General features: G+C 34.5%; 3 protein-coding genes across 12 annotated transcripts in view; 2 read left to right on the plus strand and 1 right to left on the minus strand.

The window, feature by feature from the left end:
* The window catches only part of LOC105671611 (uncharacterized), a 149,362-nt gene extending 138,457 nt beyond the window's left edge, over positions 1 to 10,905 (plus strand). For 6 of the 10 annotated variants that reach the window (XR_010888692.1, XR_010888691.1, XR_001100632.2 and 3 more), the window contains 8 exons: positions 4,108 to 4,489; positions 5,493 to 5,834; positions 6,419 to 6,742; positions 7,016 to 7,091; positions 8,224 to 8,412; positions 9,196 to 9,856; positions 9,927 to 10,537; positions 10,605 to 10,905. Coding sequence is in view for 2 of the 10 variants with exons in the window: in XM_067350214.1 (XP_067206315.1) it covers positions 4,108 to 4,176 (69 nt within the window). In the remaining 8 variants the exon portion in view is untranslated. Of the gene's footprint in view, positions 1 to 4,107; positions 4,490 to 5,492; positions 5,839 to 6,418; positions 6,743 to 7,015; positions 7,092 to 8,223; positions 8,413 to 9,195; positions 9,857 to 9,926; positions 10,538 to 10,604 lie in introns of all 10 variants that reach the window. The other 4 variants (XR_010888690.1, XR_010888687.1, XR_010888689.1 and 1 more) reach the window with 4 other exon arrangements.
* The window catches only part of LOC105671620 (neuronal growth regulator 1-like), a 225,160-nt gene that overhangs the window by 130,088 nt on the left and 77,408 nt on the right, over positions 1 to 17,664 (minus strand). The window lies entirely within an intron of this gene.
* On the plus strand, positions 11,866 to 17,600 carry LOC136996857 (uncharacterized). The gene is made up of 2 exons (XM_012365899.2): positions 11,866 to 16,451; positions 16,769 to 17,600. Exon 1 carries the CDS (start codon positions 12,675 to 12,677, stop codon positions 16,434 to 16,436), a length of 3,762 nt encoding a protein of 1,253 aa, XP_012221322.2. The 5' UTR covers positions 11,866 to 12,674; the 3' UTR covers positions 16,437 to 16,451; positions 16,769 to 17,600.

The raw sequence follows: 17,664 nt of genomic DNA on the forward strand, positions 1-17,664 counted from the left end.
TGGCGTCGAAAATATGCTCGGGCCAAACACCGCCACGAGGGCGGTGAGGGGGGGGATCGACCAACCGCTTGGCTCCGATACAGGATCTTTATTTCATGTTTTTATAGTCTCACTCTGCCCAACACCGAGCTTTAGGTTTCTTCCGTTCTTCGGTAAGCTGCTCCGTCAAAGCCCCGATCCGCACGGTCAACAAGCGCGCCCAGAGATCAATGCACATGCAGACAAACGGATATCGCGCAGCGAGGCTTGGACTTTACGACTGCTTCGAGTGATGTAGATCCGTATTATGTCAAACCGGGGAAAATTTTTATCCATCCGCTTTCGGAAAGATCACGTTACAGAGCTCGCGCCGGAGGAAATATTTCTACAAGGATGTCTGTAGGAAAGATGCCGGAATCAATTGTGTGAAATGGAATGTGAGAGTGATATTTTTTTTAGGGAAAAGTTTTTGATAAAGTCAGCGCTAGGAGTCTATTTGAAAAATTGTGATTAATATTTATTCAGCTTTTACAATTGAAAGGATCAGGTAAATGCGGATGAATCGGATCGGCGGGCAAAGCAAATCGTTTTTCATTATTTTAATAATATTTTTAAATGTTAATCATATTCGCACTTATTTCTGAGTAAATTAAAATAGTGCGAGTAAATTGGATATCATAAAAATATGTATTTAAACACGTTCCATTCCATCCGGCGATCCAATTTATTCACATTTAGAACGTTTTTTGGTATGCTGCTTTCTAATTTTGCAATGTTTATTATTATATAAATTATTAAATTATATATAAAAATTGAATATATTTATATAACGATTTATATTTTGTAATTTGCGAGCGCTGATTAAAATGTTATAAAATGTTATTGAAGATTCTTTCGATCGAGTATGCAATTAACTTGTCTGAATTTTGCAAGTCGCGAGTTATTTGCATAAAAAAACCACAAACCAACAAACAAAAATAGCTCGTCACGTTTTTTGCATAAAAGAATGAGGAATAAAAGTTGCAACGCGGTGGGACAGCACCATTGAATAAAAATGAGACGTTACGAGAATACAAATAGAAGGCTTTAACAGTCTCGAGAGATAGTTGCGAATAGATTTCATTCTCGTGTTTATTAACACGCTTCTCTTGTCGAAGCAATATATTTGTAAACAAATAAATGAGAAATGTTCCGTTAAAATTTTTTGTTTATCGAAAATTATTAAAACTTTTCTACGTGTGATATTGTTGGTCAAAAATGACCGAATGGCTGAAAGCTGGCGGAAACAATGTTAAATGCAAAGCTGCTACATCGCGGTTTATAGATGGTAAACACATCTAGCGGCTGTGTTCGTCACGGGCTGCTCACAATGTAACACGACACCCTACAGGTTCAAAACTAATATTTATTAAATAAATATTGATCGTTTGCTTAACACTTTGCATAAGTTTCTGTTAAAGCTTGAGCTTTATATGAGCTGTTGTTTGTATAATTTACATATACAAAGTTCATAATCGCTCATTAATTAGAGACGCGTAATTATTTTTCGTAACAAATTGGAAAAGACCTAAGAAGAGTTAAACATGATTAGCTACTTTTGCAACAAATATTAATATATTTAATCCTAACGCCGATGTATCTCTGTATTAATTATATTAAATATAATAGTATAATTAATTTATACATATATTAATCTCTTTGATATAGTGAAAACAGTGCGAATCATCTTCTGTAAATTCCGAAAATTTATTATCTCCATCAAGAATTCGAATTTGTCTCAATTTTTCTTTTCCTCGCACGTATGAGTCTTCTATGCTTCCTCACATCGAAAAATACTTACGACGCTTTCACCGAGCGCCTTGCCCGGCACGTCGCTTGTAACAATGAGGAAAATATACTCTGAAATATAACCGGATTACGTTTTTCCAGCCTACTGCAAAAATCACTTCACTACCGGCTGACTGTACGTAGGGTTCTTTCTGCTGACAATGAGAGATCCCCGGCTTTTTTCTGCCGCGTTCCTTATACGCGCGCGTATGCAGTTTCTCTATTCTTTCGTGTTCCCGGAGTCGCGCGAAACCGTCATAAATATTATATTTCTGTAGAACGTGTCCCTTTTATGCCGCGCGGATAATCGGCAGTTGGCGATGGGACGGATGAGCTGGGCGAGGCTTTATGGGGAAGCGACGACGGGATAAACTTTTAAAGGATCAAGGGATAAGAACAATTTCCGGGAGGTTTCACGGCACGGAAGTGACGCTGGCGTCTTGATCCCTACTCTCCGTGACAAGACCGCTGGACTACCTAACTTTTACTCTTCCCTCTTCCTACCCCACGTCTTCCCCTCAGTCTTCAGCGTGCAGAGAAGAAGGAGGGTTAGTCCTAAAAATCAAATCCAAACGTATGCTGATGTGCGCTTTTTTTCAACGCGATTTTAAGAATGTTTCTTTGATCCGAACGACCCATTATCGCGAAATGCAAATATGATATGCTAATAAAATTTTTTAAAAGAGACATTTAGCTTCTAACTTTAAAAGTTTAATTCTAATATTTACTAGACTAATTTGTAAATTTTATATTGTACACAAATAAGAAAATGCTTAATTGTCTTTTTTTATTTTTTATTTTTTGCAAGTTGAATATATGTACGTATTTTTATGACAGTTTTCTCTTTGTATTCTAGATATTTGTAATCACTCTCTGATTAAAGTGATGCCATATATCGGGCGCGCAAAATCATAGTAACACACATGTCAAAATTTGCAGATTCATATCTGTTCTGCTCGGACAATTTCATTTCAAAAGTAGCGCGCGTCATATCGGCTACGTACATTCGTATCATATCAGACTGGCCATTATGATGTAAATTTAAGCAACATACGCTCCGAATAACTTTCGTGAGTAGATTCAGTTCCGTAGTTAATTCGATCCTCAACAAATCCAGCATCTAATCACAATTTCTACATGTGACTATGATCAAGAATCTCAATAACATAGAATTCTGAGAGATACGAATCTACGAATGATTCTAAAATTATCTATCTACGATTGTGAAACAATTATCAATAATTATTATCAGGCTTTAGATTTATATCAGCTATTAAACTGTAGATATAAATAACTTTGAAGTTTTTAATACATTTTTATAAAATATAATGTTTAATTAATATTCTTTGTAGATTTATTTCCAGTTATCATATTATGTATGTTAAACCACAAAATTTTATAAGAAATAATATATATTTTAATATAATATATTTTGCAAGTGAATTTAATTTTATATTATTTACATTTATTTCTTAATATTACAACAAAGTCGAATAAACAATGGTGTAATAATCGCTTTTCATCATCATAAGCATTTTGACGTAAATTGAATCAGGATTCAGCACACGATTGCAATATAGACGTATTTACGTGAAAATGGTCCATTTGTCAAGAAATAAAAACCTGGTTCAGCAGTTATAGTGAGATAAATTGCGAAACAGTGCGACTTAACGCGTTTTATGGATATCGCCTGACTCTTATTTCCGGTGCGAAAGAGAGCAATTAGTGGTGGACATAAACAGTCGGCGATAAATCACGAAGGGTGCGTGGCCTTCTGGCCCTCCGTGACACACTAGGTCAGAAGGGACCACTCAAAGGGGCTTTGTCCCTTGCAACGTGATGTTTACACGCGTGCGCATATAAGAGCGAATAGTTCCCGCGTATATACGGCACGTGTAAAGGAAATGATTACGCGACATAAAGTAGCTTCATAAAGCCTGAGGTAAAAAAGCTATGCTATTCAGGTAGGTCAGGTAGGTCATATTTTCTGCGCTTTTATGAGGATCCGTAAATGTAAAGCTGTCTGGAAACTAACTGATGGAATTGATACGTTATCGATCACAAATGTAATGAAGTCGGTAAATACGCGTAATTATTTAATATTAATTAATGCTTATTATTTTAAATGTACTATAATCTATTGAGCTCAAAATGAACAAAAAATGCGATTTCTCTTTAATATTATTTTATTACAGATTTACATCACATATTTATTAAAATTTCGGTGCAGATAAATTTCAATTTTTCAGTGAAGATTATACATTTTTATAAAATATGATACTTATTTAATATTTTTTACAGATTTGTTTCCTATCCGAAGTATTAAGTGTACTTCGAAGAGAATCGTATCGGCAGACGAACGACGCGTAAACGCGACATCTTTGAACTGTACGGTGCGGAATTTCCGACATGTTTGTATGCGGTAAGCAACGACCTCGATGTCGATATACGCGTACGGCGATGTGTTGACGTTGGTCTAGCACCGCCGCGCACTGTTTAGGTATCGGTCGCGCCGTTGCGCTTGCGGGTTAATTATTCATATAGTAATTTGGTCCCATTGTCGTGCACTTAATGGGCTTGGCCGTTTAATAAAGGGATTCATTCAGCTACGGAGGACTTCGCTGCCTACAGGCGGACCCTTTGGTAATCGACGTTTGCTCACCTTCCAATGGAACAATCACAGGTACGTTTGTCTAACACGTCCCAGATACCCATTGTTGCTACGATTATTGCTATGTGGATTATTGCGTGGACCGACCAGTCTTTATCGCTGCTGCGAGAGATAATTCCCTAATCTTGGCTCCCAAGAGAAATAAGAGGCTTTGCAATCATGTCAAAAATTTGGTTTACCATAGGATTGATATTCGAAGGTAAAGATCAAATTTGTTAATAACATTTGGAGGAAAAGCAGGCAGTAGCTGATTATAGTAGTTTATTTGAAAAATGCACTCAATTAATTATTTATCGGAATATTGGCGTAATTTATAATCTTGCAATGCTAAGTATTGACAATTTTATTTTATATTATTAGCAATGATAATTAAATAAAAACGAGTAACATGTTGTACGAATTTTCTTAACTGAGACCGTGTTCTGTGATCGGATATCGCATTTACAGTCGCAGTTTGTGTTTTTGCTCACGGGATTCTATTGATTCGCAAGCGAAACAACCAGTAGGTTCCCATCGATTGCAGCCTCGCAATAAACATTGTAGTCACCTGATAGATATCAAAATGCTCTTATATGGATAACAGAAACATTGATATCAAACCATTTATTCGCATTTACTTCAATCTTCATCCCGTTGCACGTGTTTCCTGATCAGAAATTCACTTTGTCGTTATTCCATTCGTTAACGTTCGTTGGCTTATTGCATGTCATGTATAAAAATAATCGTAGCTTGTTAATGTTTTCCGTTTGCATGTTAAACTAACAAAAATTGACACGAGAAAAAAAACGTGAAGATGAAATAAACAGTTATATCATTTTTATTTATTTAACAATTAAATAACGTTATTATCGCATTTTATATTCCAAGGATTGAACAGTTTTATATCTCAAGCCTTGAATGGTCATAAAAATCGCAACAATTCACTGTAAAAAGTTTGTTCTTATCTTTTTATGTAATTACATTTTTTATATATTTAGATTGTGATAATCCACTCTTAATGTTTATTAAATTTCAGGTTGGAAAGGTGCCAAGCCATATATTAAATATGTAAAAAAAATACTAGAACTCTTCCACTTCGAAAAGAAACTCATGGCATACAGAACGGTTGCTCGTTCGGGCAAGGTAAACGGCTTAACTTACCGAGTTTATCCTGAAAAAATAATCTGCGCAATGCCGTATGGCGGCAGTAGACCGCAAATGGTTAATACCGGATCTACAATATCACTTGCAGCTGATCGGAAAAGCCGAATGTATCACGCGTGAAACACGATACCGAAATTCGAGATTTCAACCTCGAAATTGGTTCGATGTAGCACGATATATGTGCACGCACATATCCATTCGTTACAGAAATATGGTAGGTAAGTCTTGCTACTTCTTCGAACTTATTTTTAATATTTAAATTGGTAAATTTTCAAAATGTTTATATACAATGCACAAATAAAACGGCACATGTCTTTGAAGATAAGAACAACTTTTCTTTTACTAAAGTTTTATTGAACTGCATATCTTTGCTCTTGAAATTTTAATATTTAACATTTTAATAACTATATTTTTTATGTACTCAATATTTTATTAAATCCTATTTAAAATTAATCGAAAAACAAAATTTTATCATCTATGTGCTTGTCTTTTGATAAATTAATCTGAAAACTTTTTTTTATTTCGATAATTTTGCAAAAATAAATTGTATCAGTTTTTAACAAGGAGAGAAAGTTTGTATTTAATGAGGTAATAATTTAAATATATTATTATTTTTATGTAAATTGCCAGAGATGATTGCTAGCAAATATTTTGTACGCCTAATAAAAGCTGTTGATCTTGAATATTTTCCAGATAAATATTGATTTAATTTATTAAACTTTTCCAACTCAATAAAGATGTGAAGAGTATATTTACTTTTTAGCTTGTAAGTGAACTAAAAATTGATTTTGATTTTAGTTTTGTTGTTCCTGCTTTAAGTTTTGAATACGGATTTTAATATATAAGTACTGCGGCGGGCGAAACGAAAGCAAGTAAAGGACTTTGACTGTTAATGCTCAGAAGATGGGAAGCACTCAGAGATAAGAAGGTAAACAGAGACACGGTTCGCGGATCTGCTGCAGATCTGAACAGAGTCCAAGATGCACTCTTGTAAACAGCATCTCGATCCTTGGAACCACAACTCAGCAGCTACGGCAGGTTTACACGTAGCTAGTAGAGAGAGAGCGGCAAGTCAAGTGGTTTAGTGATTTGCTGAACACATCTACTTATCTAAAATTAGTGGTATGTCAAATAAGTAATAAATTACGAAGCGAGCTAGCAAATAGATTTTATTAATATGATGAATATCTCAGTGCGTATATATGCACATATCTGCTATACTTTTACATACACCAGATATTTTTATAAAAATTTTATTATAAAATTAAATTTTTTTTTCATGAAAAATAGTATTTAAAGTTATAGTAGTTAATTTTTTATTTATCAGATAATTATTAAATATTTTTATTATTTATCACACAGTTGCTTTTATTTTTTTAATATTTATTATTTTAGACTGTTCCTGTTTCTACTACACAACGTTTTAACAAATTTTGGTCTTATTATAATGCCGACAAATTGGAGTAATGAGGTAAATTTGTTGAGATAATAATTTAGATATGTTTTTATTTATTTCGCGCACAATTATAAATTACTTTTCTATTGAAACTTCTCTGCAAAGAATTTATAGGTCTGCTTATTCACAAAACTAATAATAGACAAGTAAGAAACCTGTTATATGATATACTACTCGTTATTGGTTACATGAACAATCCAAAAGTTAAGACTTTATTATTTGAATTAAATTGCACCGTAAAGTTTAATTATCGGAAATCCATCTCGACCGCTATTTGAAAGAAATGCAAAAAATAACAAATTTTTAACCGTTAATGGTAGTTAAAGGGGGAAAAAAAATGAAAACGTCATTGATCCGTGCTGTAATGAATTCTGTAAAGTTCTCGAGAACGCTGAATGTTTCACGAACATTGGATACAGATCGGGCTTGCATTACTGCCGTGACGTTCGCAATCCATTCGGTCATGGAAAGATGCGAAGCGTCGCGCGGATTTAACGGATAACGATTATGGGGCCGCCGCGCTTTTCCGTTCCTCTGTGGATTTACGAGCAAGGCAATGTCGACTCGGGATATAAGGCGGATTCGTATATCGGATATTTTTATCGATACTCTACAGGGGGGGGAGGAGAACACTCTCCAGAGCGCGCTGGGTCCGGAGATTGGGTCGAGCGTGAGCAGAATCGCTCCTTTTAAACGCAGATGAGCGACACGATGAAATTTGCAACGCGCACGATTACGCGAATTCGCGCGTGCTTTAACACGTTTGTGATTGGATGCACGACGACCGATTTCAATGCTCAAACGGATACAAACTGTCGCATGTTTTCAATCGTTGAAATCGGAAATGTCTAATCCAGTGATTTTTTTGAAAATCACGTACCGATTGTTACTATCTTGATGCATATCGACTGAATAAATCGAGTAAAATCTGCAGGTTTAGGACAGTTAGTTACAGTTGTCCGTTAACATGTATATTTTTTTTTATTGTTTTTGATGGATGCAATGCTATTAAATTCTTTTAATTATTCAACGGCCACCGAAACATTTATGAATATAATATAATTGTACTAAATCGTGATTACATGTTTGTAAGATTTTTAAAATACTTATTTAATTTATATTTTATTATTTATGTTTAAATTTTCAGTTTGCGTATGCTGTAATACCTTTGGAATGCTTTGACGGATTTTGGATGAGAATTTTGTTACCCTCAAAAAGGATGACGTACTAAAAATTGCAGTCGTTTCACGTAAGCTTTTAGAAGTCAATGCGGCTTACGATGTTTTTTACACATCCAATCAAGGGTAACGTTTTTTTTCAAAATTTAAACGCAAAGGTTTGTTAATAAAGTTTATTGAGTTTTACAAATTTTTCTTATAATAGTGACCGTCCAAAAATTTCTTACAAAACAGTATTGCAGAATATTATTTTTGCAAAAGCTTGTTTTACTATCTTTAAACTTCATTACGGTTAATAATGAGAATAATGTTATAAATAATTTGAAAGTTTTGCTAAATATGCTCAGCTTCAATTATGAATACATTAAGAATGTATGTATTATATTTATACATTTTCATTTATAAATTCATAAATTCATACGCTGGAAATTATATGTGAAATTTCGTTCTCTTGATTTACACAATGTAGATTTATTTACCGTACCGTCGAGATTTCACGTGAAACAATAGTACTTAGCAGTAAATACGCAACAGGATCGTCAATTGTGATCTCCAGAGGCAAATCATAAAATCACTATAGAGATCATGCGATGAATTGTCTCGGGGGATTTTCTAGATAGGTTAATGGCGATGCGTTTTGTAATTTTGCAGCATAATTAACATTTCTATTGTATTGATGGATTTAACAGTGCTTTTTATTCGAGGCACAAATTGTACAATTATAAAGGATTCGCCAGAGTCTCATTTTTTTCTGCAGCACAATTATTTTGACGTAGTTAAAGCTGAGTTTTTTTATTAAAATTTTTATGGCGAATAAGCACGCAATTGAATAAGTTGAACTAACATGAAACATATAATATAGATAAAATAACTATAAATTTATTTGTGTGCAATAAAAATAATATAAAACGTAATATATATAAAATAAAATCTTCCGGCAGGCTTTTCAAAAAAGAGGCATTACCGAGCCGTGCGAGAAGAGCTGAGAGAAGTGGATGTTGTCGAAGAGAGAAAAATCGTTCCACTTTGATAAGTGGCGAGTCCACGAGCCTAACATTCGAAAGTCGAAAGATTTAGGGATGGTCACCCTCTTCGGCGACACCGCAGTCTCGCATTTTCTAATCCTCTCCGCTCCTCTCTGTCCGCGGGATAAGGCGCGGGCGGGATCTCTTATTTTCTCGAGCGTAAATCACGCGACAGACGTTCCAGTTTGTACGAGAGGGCTAACGTGTGCGAGCAAGGAGGAAGAAGGGTTGCGTGAGGGAGACGGAGCGCGACCGAAATTGGAGTAATCGCGTCGGATAAGTGGCGGTGAGCATGTGCGCGGGACGGAGATAGGGAGAGTCGAGGAGATTTGCATATCTCACGAAAGGAATAATCGATGCCACTTAATGTACCCTCTCTCACGAGCAACGAGCTAAGCCCGGAGATCGCTTCTGAGGTATTCCAAGCGGACAGCAATAAGCCGGAATGAGGCGGGCACACTGTGTCGTTTAAATGATAAACAGCGACGTGAAAGCAGATATAATTGTGAGAATGACTTAGGGAAGCAAATGAAAAGGATATTTGCCGACAAGGATAAAGCTTTTTTGTTTTATACCGGTGAGTACATCACGTTCAGTTTTACGTTAGCATTACCATTCGGAGCGAAACTCACTCGTTCTCTTTTCAGGTCAACGAACAAAGCGAGTCGCAAAAGCAAACCGAGCCAAGAACAATTTTGCTATGTTAATCGCGCAGATGTATTCGATATCGTTGTTCTCAACTGCAATGTCGATACTCAGTTAACGATACCGTCAAGAATTCAGTTTGGAAGCCGGATATCCGGACATCTTTGCGATCGAGCCAAAACGGAAAGGCGAGAATGGCGGTGGAAGACGAAAGAACCGAAACAACTTCAGAAGTATCAAGGGAGTAGAGCAGAAGTCCAGCAAAGGGTCGAAGTTGCGAGGTCGAGAGGGAAGACAAAAGCCGCATGATACACACTATTCGGCGGCGACGCATTGGAACGTCCGAGCACGTTTGCACGATATTTTGCCGAAAATTAAATTCATAAGACAAGGCACCAATCGCGTATTCATTGGGCAGATCGCCAGTCGAGGGGGACGTTTTTCTGAAAGCCGCCTCTCAATAATCGCATCCGACGTGCCAAGACCGAACGCTCAACTCGACGGAGTTTGTATTCTGCGGATATGAATGCGGCGCCTCCAAGAATTCGTAAACAATTCGGGGAGTACACGCGCGTTGATCGTATTGGATTATGATTAACCCTTTCGGAATAAGGTAAGATATTTTCGTGATAATTTTTTAAATAAAGAATTATCTTACTAAGAGTTTCGTACTTTTGCAGTTGCTGTATTTCGTCGAAGAGCACTAATTGGCTTGTAATAAATGAACTAAAATATATTGTAAAATTAATTATCGCTCATGAAGATTGTATTTCTGATATCTTTGATTATTTTGTGGTTTCTTTAATTGAAAATATCACTGAATCATTCTGAATCAAATTAATAGTTTTAATTTGTAAGAAATATATGAGATTTGTGAATATTCGGAAATTTTTAATAAAAGATGAAAGTTTTAGAATTGAAATGGAAATGGACATTCTAAAAAATTAAGAATAAATGCGATAAAATATTTTACGTGTCAAATATGACATTGACTAATTTGGAACTTTAAAATGATTTATTATAATTATTTTACGTGAACTATTGAATCAATATACGTTAATAATATTTGGAAAAGACATATAAAATTTATGATATATAATTATTAATGGATAAAAGACCAATATATACCGAGATATTAAAGCCTTGATCAAAGGAACATTGATAAAAGAATTATAATTTTATTAAATACAAAATTTAATTTGTCATTTATTCAATTAGGTAAATTATTTTAGTGACATAATTATGTCAATTTTTTTGATAAATAAAATTACAATTATATTTTTATTTGAAAGATTCTGCAAAATTTAAGATGTTAAAACGTAGGTTACACCTGATATTCCAGATTCTTTGCATTTTGATTTATTATTACATATTCCAGAAATTCAAAATTTTATCTCGTCATAATACGCATATTAATTATTAAAATTAATTAATTGATCATTGCCTATTGTTTAAGATATGCGCATACTTCAATTGTTTGCATTTTTAAATTGCAAAGAAATTTGAAATTTATGGCCGTGTATTTCTTTTTGCGATTTTAATTTGAAATAATATTAGGTAATTTGTTAATCTGTTATAATAATTAAAAACATGGAGTTCGCGAAAAAATAACAATGAATTTTCTCGAAATTATTTTCCGTTTCGTCAATTAAATAAACATGTTTTGTACTGATATCGTTGCTTATGCTAGTACGTTATCCCTAATTGCACCAAGCCATTAATTAAACGCGCTAGTTAAAATATTTAATTACGCAATTTCATTTGTATTAATTACCAACAAGCTAGCGGCGAGAAATTTATCCTCGACGATTACTGCATTGCTGTAATTACGTTACATATTGGATTGGTGGTTGCAAAAAGAATTACACGTTCGGCCTTTTTTTAATTATTTCGCTTATTCATCTGGGAATAATCGCAGCCTCTGATTACAAAGCTTAATTTGCAACGAAAAATCCAGGGAAAAGCACAATAATCCGCAGGATTTATTAGCATTTTAGATACTTCAAATTTTCATGCGAATTAAATCTTCAAGTGTTTGTGGACTCATGCGTCCTTCCCAATCGAAACGATGCTTTATTTGTGGTCGTTCAGCGCTTTGTCAGGCTCGAACATATTATCATTCTATCGTTTCGTGAAGCATTCCTATAAAGTAAATAGGAAAACGTGGACTAATATAGTGCGATCGACGTGAAATTTACGGGAGACACTGTTACAGAAATTATTACGAAATACACAAATGCGTTTAATGAAAATTTGACGGTCGGAGACGCGTAGGAACGTATGTATAAGTCTATACAAAGTGATGTATTCTGTATATGCAGTGATGTATATGTATATATGATGTCAACGCACGCGTTTAGCATTAGCGATTTACATATGTGAAAATTGTACAAGTCGCGTTTGAATTATTGCTAATAACGAAGCTAATAAACAGTCTCCCGTCTGCTGCGTATTGTGTTCGTTTCGCGCATTCTACTTTCCAGGAACGACGGTCGTGAAAATTTGCGTTACTCACATTGCGCAGTGCGGATAAAAATTTCTGTGTTAATCCAATCGGAACTCAATCTGTGTCGACTTTGAGCCAGTTTGATTTATGGCTGATTGAACGTATTTAATGAGACACTTTTGGTTGGATTTGTTTGAAGTCATTGACAGTTTCGCTAAATAACGTGAGAAAATCTAAAGCCCGAACTTGTTATATATAGGAAGACTTTTTTGTTGTTCAGTCGATCGTTTTTAAATGATACACAATGACTGACAAAGCATCTACGACGTTTGAGATGCCTTATCTACAGGCGATTCAAAGTGTACCGGGTGACACCGCCAGCGAAAAATTAAGCTGGCTCGGGAAATTGGGCCGGTGCAAGGATGAGGTCATTAGAGAACTCCACAAGCTGCCGCCAAAATTGCAGCCTTTATTGGAAGTGGAAACCGCAATCAGATATCAGCGATACGAAAATATAGCATCGGCTCTGAAGTCCGACGACTGGACGATGGTGAATCGAGCTCTTAAAGCCAATTGGTTTTTCGACGGTAATCACATGATGGTGGACGTCGAGTACTTCAGTACATACATCTTCCCAAACATAACTCTTCGTACGAGGATACGTCTCGTAAAGACATTCGTGCATCGAATAAAAAGTTCGGCGTTCGCGCAGCAAATATTCGTGGCACTGCAATACGCTTACAATTACCAAACTGCTTCACCATTGCTCGCGTGTTGCGACGACGATTTTGCTTATGACACAGTTTTGAAGAGCAGACTCATGCTGCCCGTCGGAATCTTCAAAAAGATTTTTCGCAGGAACCTGAACCTCGCAGTGCGTTTTCTCAAATCATTTATTCTCAACTGCCATGAATACGCGCCTATTGATAAAGAGATTGTTGTAAACGATCCATGCGACGTCATTAAAAAATACAAACCTTTTTTGTCTCTATTACCGAAGAATCGACCGATGGATTTCGTAGACATCGCCGAAACGATCGCAGATTGTCCAGATATTAAAATCATGAGTAATAAGTGCGCTAAAAAATTCTTGCGCAAAGCAAAAGTGCAAGTGGCTAAGTATCCACATTTATACATGCCAATTTTACCGTCTAAAGCAATCAATTTGAGACAAATGGAGATGATGTTTCCAGCATTAATGAAATATTACTGCCGCGATTCCTTCAACACGGACTTGATGCTCAATTATTTAAAAGATTATCCGAAAGACAGAAAATTCGCGTTGCTTTGTAAAACATTCAAAGACGTTTATGATGATGAATTTCTCAATGATACCGAAAGAGTGACGCCTGAATTGTTGAAAATATTACCCTTCTGTGACAGGATTAAGCAGGCTAAAATAAAGATGAGAAATTTTAGTTCCTTGACTGACACCAGATCATGTAATTTCAATCAGTTCCTTCAAAACCAGATCGTTTGTTCTCATAACATATTGATGTATCAAATGAATTGGATTTGTTATTTCTCTATCGAGGTAGCAGTGCCGGTTCTCAAGTGTAAATTAAATACTACTATATGCGAAGAAGAAAAAGTTAGTTATTTTATACAATTAATATACACTTGCTTAATTAACGAGAACGACAATGAATTATGCAAGACTTTGACAGACATCACGAATAGCTGTGTAATCGACAACCTTGCATTATCCAAAGTAATAATAGATCATTTTTTGCTCATTTTCAATATGCGTTCCATTTCTTTAAGCGAAAAAAATGTCACCCATATGTTGAACATTATACAATATGTTTACACAAAGCACAATTATATTAATCAATTGGTGTTGGAGAAGATGCTGATTTTAAGCATTGTTAAGAAGATGTCAATCAAGATTCTGATCTATATGTTAATCTCACAGCGTCAAGAGTTGAATATACAATTCAACATACTTAAAGATGATCCATTTTATGAGAGGCTATGTCTCGTAACTTTTATAGATACTTTTGAGGTTATGTATTCTGTGGATACTAAAGTGGACACTTTTATAGATAGTAAAGAAGAGAACAAAGACAAAAAATATAGGAACACCAGAAGAAAGAAAAAATCAAAACAGGAACAAGAGGCGAAAAATACTACTGTGTGTCAATTGATTGTGGCAATGTATGATTTTAATTATAGATGCAAAAAATCGAATGTCCAAATGAAGCTAACAATTAAAAATTATCCTTGGCTAATGAATGCTATTCACGTAATAATGCGCTCCAAGCAAGTTTGTTTGTTTTGGAAAGAAGCGCAAGACGCATTGCGTAAACAAGAACGGGAATTGTATTACGATAGCATTTTTCCAAACACATTAACGGAAATCGCGGACGTAAAGTCAGGTGCGGCGTTTCGTTTGTTGAAAAAAAATGTACAGAGTATACAAGACAATTGGGAGGAGTATTTCATATATTGCAAGAGAAACTACAATAATAAACAGGTGCAAAATTTCGTCAGAACTATACGTTGGTACAAGGACATACCTATTAAATTTGCCAAGCAATGCGTAGATCATTTACACAGAAACATTACGGATGAAAAATCTGTCTTGATTCTTCTCAGCATTCTGCTGCACAGAGATACAGTGCAAAAATTAATAGATTCGTCTACAACCGCGCAAAGAAATTCTTTGATTTACAATCGATTTATGAACCATTTAAACATCTGCATGAAGTTCTTAAATCCGCCGCTGTCTCTCAAGTTTTTCATCAACAATGAGACATTAGACAAAAATTATCTATCAACAACGCTGATGATGATAAGGAGCGTAAGCAAGCGATCCTCTATGACGGAAATACTAGAATTCCCATATCGTTTTCAAAATGTGCACATACGAAAGCAGTGGATCAATCTGATGTACTTTACAGTTCTTACGAAACATTTCGTAAATTTTCTTAAAAAAATATGGTTGATTGAGAGGCATGATTCGATACGCCAATTTTTATTAAATATGATCCACGGCTTGTTTTGCGAGAGACCACAGGAAAAAACTTGGACTCTGTGTCACACAACTTTTTCGGGATTGTCCGTCGAGGATGAGCAGCTGTTTTGGAACATGAAATATCGCAGGAACATACCCGACCCGTACAACGAAGAATACTTTGATCTGTGGCTCGACACGATAGACGCTCTTAGCGGAAGGGGATTGAGTGTCGAGCGTACAATACAACACACTGAAAGGTGTTTGAAATATCTTCACTTTTATACCCTCACATCTTTGTCCGACGAATACGTGAGGAATGTATTTCAACGCTTTTTCTTTCACCCTAATATCGGTATAGGCAAAGCCGTAAGAAGTTTCGCGATAACGTACATGTTAAAGTTGAATAACGATAAGCTCGCAATATACTCCTCGGCGATGGTCTTAATTTTTGTCGTCGCAATAGGAAGTATGTGGAACGTACCTCATCCCGTTAACTCATTTTTCTATCCGATTAGGAGCGCTGTGCAATCATCTTACGAACAGTTTATCATCGCGTACATGAAGAAACGTAGGGATCGGAATTGTGATGGGCAAATCTTATACACAATGCTATACATTTTTTCATCAGTCTTAACACCTATGCAAGATGTTCGATCTTATTTGCTGCTGACGTACGCGGTAAACCTGCACGCCTTCTCGTATACAACACCAATTTTAAATAACAGCTTTGGGTTTCAACTCGGACAAATCATACCTTATTTGATCAGCATATTATCGCATTATATGATAGATTTCATGGCCCTGCTCCTCGATCACTTGCTAAAGAACATTTATTCGTCTAACAGGCATCGCGACGTCATATCTAACGCTATAAACGGCTTGATAGATGCTCAAAACACGTATTCCAATTTCATGGCGATGACGATGTTATCGTTACAAGAACGCTGCAGAGAATACAACCAAATAATTGACAGAGCTGTAGACACTTTCTCGCACGACTCCACTTATTCGATCGTTTTATATCATTATCTAAACAAAGCGAATTTCGATGATGTTCCTTCGGATGACGAATCGGATTATGGATCGGATATATTCGAAGATATTTGATAAGTTAATTGACAAGTGAGTATAGTATTGCGTTCCGCAATAATATTTCATGATAGCTAATAGCTTTTTGTATAATATTGATGATTGAATTGCAACCACGAATATATACTTATCGTTTAAAAATATAGAGCATCTTATAATTTTTGAATTGCGTCACATACAATTGTACTGAAAATATTGATTTTTATGAATATACATTTTAGGTAAAGTTTGAAATTAAAAGAAAAAGAAATTTATTATATATATTTGATAATAGAAGATAATATTAATTAATATTTCATTAATTATATATATGATAAATGTGTAACTCTATCGAAACTTTTATATTACAGGTGTTACACTAAAGCCGAAAGTTTTCAACAGATACTTATACAACAACTCTTCAATTTTTAACAATAAATGCATTAATAAACTGTTGCTAATTTATTTCACAAGACAAATGATATAGTGTGATGCATATGTTTAGATTATCGTAACAATTTCACATGAAAAACACACTGATACATATATTATATATATAATATATTTTGCACAATAACAATTTTATAAATTATTTTAATGTTATTACATTAACATATATTTTATATAAATATATTATATTATATAAAAAATAAATTTATATATAGATATATATATATATATATATTATATATGTAATATATATTTTATACAATTTTTTAAACCATTATTATCACAGAGCACATTTATCTATTTTTTTCAATACAATATTACTTAATACACGTCTAAGTAAATTGTATAAATATTGGACACTCTTTGCGACACACAACCTTTTTTAAGAATTAATCGGCTAGTGTTTTATACATTTTATAAAAAATAATTTTTGCGTGAAATTTATAAATTATTTCGAGAAAACATAAATTAATAAAACATTTTTGTATTTTTATAATTCCTTTTACTTTGAAATAAATGGTTTTACTTTGAAATAATTTTGAGCAAGTCGAACGAGAGGTATTTATATCCCTATGTTAGTATCATAATATCGATGTAAATAATAATGATAAGTTAAAGCGCTAAACACATCAACTGATGCTTGAAAAGACACATGTGGATAGAATTCTGCTACACAATTCTCTTCAGAATTATATAAATCATGCAAAATGGAAATGTTTCCAGATAAAGTGGAGATTAATATTTTTAAATAAATAAACTAATATTTGTCTCATTATAAAATCATCAAATTATTGTAAAATTCTAAGAAATAGTATTT

The sequence above is a fragment of the Linepithema humile genome, chromosome 2 (assembly GCF_040581485.1).
Source record: "Linepithema humile isolate Giens D197 chromosome 2, Lhum_UNIL_v1.0, whole genome shotgun sequence".
NCBI classification, from domain to species: domain Eukaryota; kingdom Metazoa; phylum Arthropoda; class Insecta; order Hymenoptera; family Formicidae; genus Linepithema; species Linepithema humile.

What these genes read in the sequence shown, in the direction of transcription:
- LOC136996857 (XM_012365899.2), top strand. Translation starts at nt 12,675, where the DNA reads ATGACTGACAAAGCATCTACGACGTTTGAGATGCCTTATCTACAGGCG.